The sequence below is a fragment of the Aplysia californica genome, unplaced genomic scaffold (genome assembly GCF_000002075.1).
Source record: "Aplysia californica isolate F4 #8 unplaced genomic scaffold, AplCal3.0 scaffold00698, whole genome shotgun sequence".
Lineage (NCBI taxonomy): Eukaryota > Metazoa > Mollusca > Gastropoda > Aplysiida > Aplysiidae > Aplysia > Aplysia californica.
Window position 1 is genome coordinate 57,464 of NW_004797968.1, and position 2,160 is coordinate 59,623.

A 2,160-nucleotide genomic window follows, 5' to 3' on the forward strand; every position below is an offset into this window, starting at 1 on the left:
AATAATAATAATGATGATAAAAAAGAAGAAGGAAAAAAAGAAGAATTACTACTACTACTACTACTACTACTACTACTACTACTACTACTACTACTACTACTACTATCTATCTATCTATCTATCTATCTATCTATCTATCTATCTATCTATCTATCTATCTATCTATAATAATAGATTGCATTTACACAGCGCTCTATCCCAAGCAATTATAATAAGCTCTGAGCACATTCATGGGCAAACTGTGCTCACGCACACCACACAACGTGTCACAACTCACCCCTGACACAACGATGGACACTCCCCCAACTGCTGCGTCATATTTGTCGTTGAACTCGTCCAATCTGTCCAGCTCTAGCAGCCAGATGGGCGGCACCACGGACACCAGGTACAGGAGAAAACACCAGCACACCCTGGGCAGAGAACGAAAACACACTTTTTAAAAAGCAGGCCCAAGGCAAACTCAAAGATAATGATGAATCCTTCAATCCTTTAAAAGAAAAAAAAAGAAAAAGAGAGGAAGAAATTGTCAGACCGATTGTGTTGACATCAATAAATGATACTAACAATACTGATAATAATAATGATGATAATAGTAATAATAGTACTACTAGTTGTAATAATAATAATAATAATAATAATAATAATAATAATAATAATAATAATAATAATAATAATAATAATAATAGTAAATGTTCCCGCAACCGATCCGCACATTGGGGATTGCCTTGTAAGTGAGACAACTTCCTGGGCCTTCGGCATATTGTGGTAAGGTGGCCAGTTCCTTTCCACGCCACCTTTACTTCCCCAACTCGAAGTCAGGTACCCATTACTGCTGGGTGGGCAGAAGGGGGCGAAAAAAAATCCGTGTCCGAACCGAGGCTCGAACCCTGACTTTCCGCTTCGGAGACGAGCGCACTAACCGCTCCGTCACCGCACCCAGATGATGATGGTAATGGTAATAATATTTAAAAATCATTATTTTTATAAGATAAGATAAGATAAGATACATCTTTATTGTCCAGATCCTGGCACATATTTTTATTTGAGGGAACAAGGGGTGTTTATTGTCCAAATAATGGAATTAATATTTATAGTCTAGCGCAAGCTACAATGTACAATTCATTCAAGTAGGGGAATGTAGATGTTGAAATTTTGCATGCTTTCCGTAATAATCGATTTAATTTTTCTTTATCTTGTTGTCTTGTGTCTCCGGCCCATGCTGTTATACAGAAATTGATAATACTTTCAATGGTTGAATGAAAGAATAAAGACCAATGTTTTATTAGCTTTAAAATACATGAGCTTTCTTAAGAAAATAGTTTTTTGTTCACTTTTTTAAGTTGGAGAGAAGTGTGGACATGGCACTCGAGTTTATTGTCTACTGTAACACCCAATATTGGCACTTGCTCGACGTTTTCATTTTTGTTTTCGAGTGGCTGCAGTTTCTTTTTTCTGAAGTCAACAATAAGTTCTTTGGGTTTTTTTCCACATTTAAAAGCAGCATACAATTTTCAAAACATTCAGAAAATAATAATAATAATAACAATAATAATAATAATAATAATAATAATAATAATAATTATTATAATAATAATAATAATAATATAAAATAGCAACAATAATAAAGATAATAATTATAATAATAAAAATAATAACGATAATAATAATAATAATAATAATAATAATAATAATAATAATAATAATAAATAATATAAAAACAATAATAATAATGATGATGATGATGATGATGATGATGATGATGATGATGATGATGATGATGATGATGATGATGATGATGATGATGATGATGATGATGATGATAAAGTGGTGGGGGTTGATGATTATAATAATGTAACACTTCTATTGTTCCCTATCAGTCAATTAAACTTCACGCGTTTTGCAAGTCGAAGAGGAATCATTAATCAAATTAAATATTGATATGGAATAAAACTAATAACAACAACAAATAGGGCAGTTAAAAATTTTTTCCAAAAAAAAAAGAATCATGAAGATATTCCCTCCGACTTAAGCATTAATACTGTCGTATGCTGTATTTCATGATCGAGAGTTTTTTTGGGGGGAAGTGCATTCTGTTTTCTTTTGGCATTCTGTAATTTGACAATTATACGTACGAAAGGTCTCTATTATTATTTTTAAGAT

At 32.2% G+C, this 2,160-nt stretch overlaps 1 protein-coding gene across 1 annotated transcript in view; it reads right to left on the reverse strand.

Moving 5' to 3' along the window:
• The window catches only part of LOC101862216 (transmembrane protein 26), an 18,824-nt gene that overhangs the window by 6,778 nt on the left and 9,886 nt on the right, over positions 1-2,160 (reverse strand). Inside the window, exon 2 of the mRNA XM_013088182.2 lies at positions 278-410. Coding sequence (XP_012943636.1) covers positions 278-410 — 133 coding nt within the window. The remainder of the gene's footprint in view (positions 1-277; positions 411-2,160) is intronic.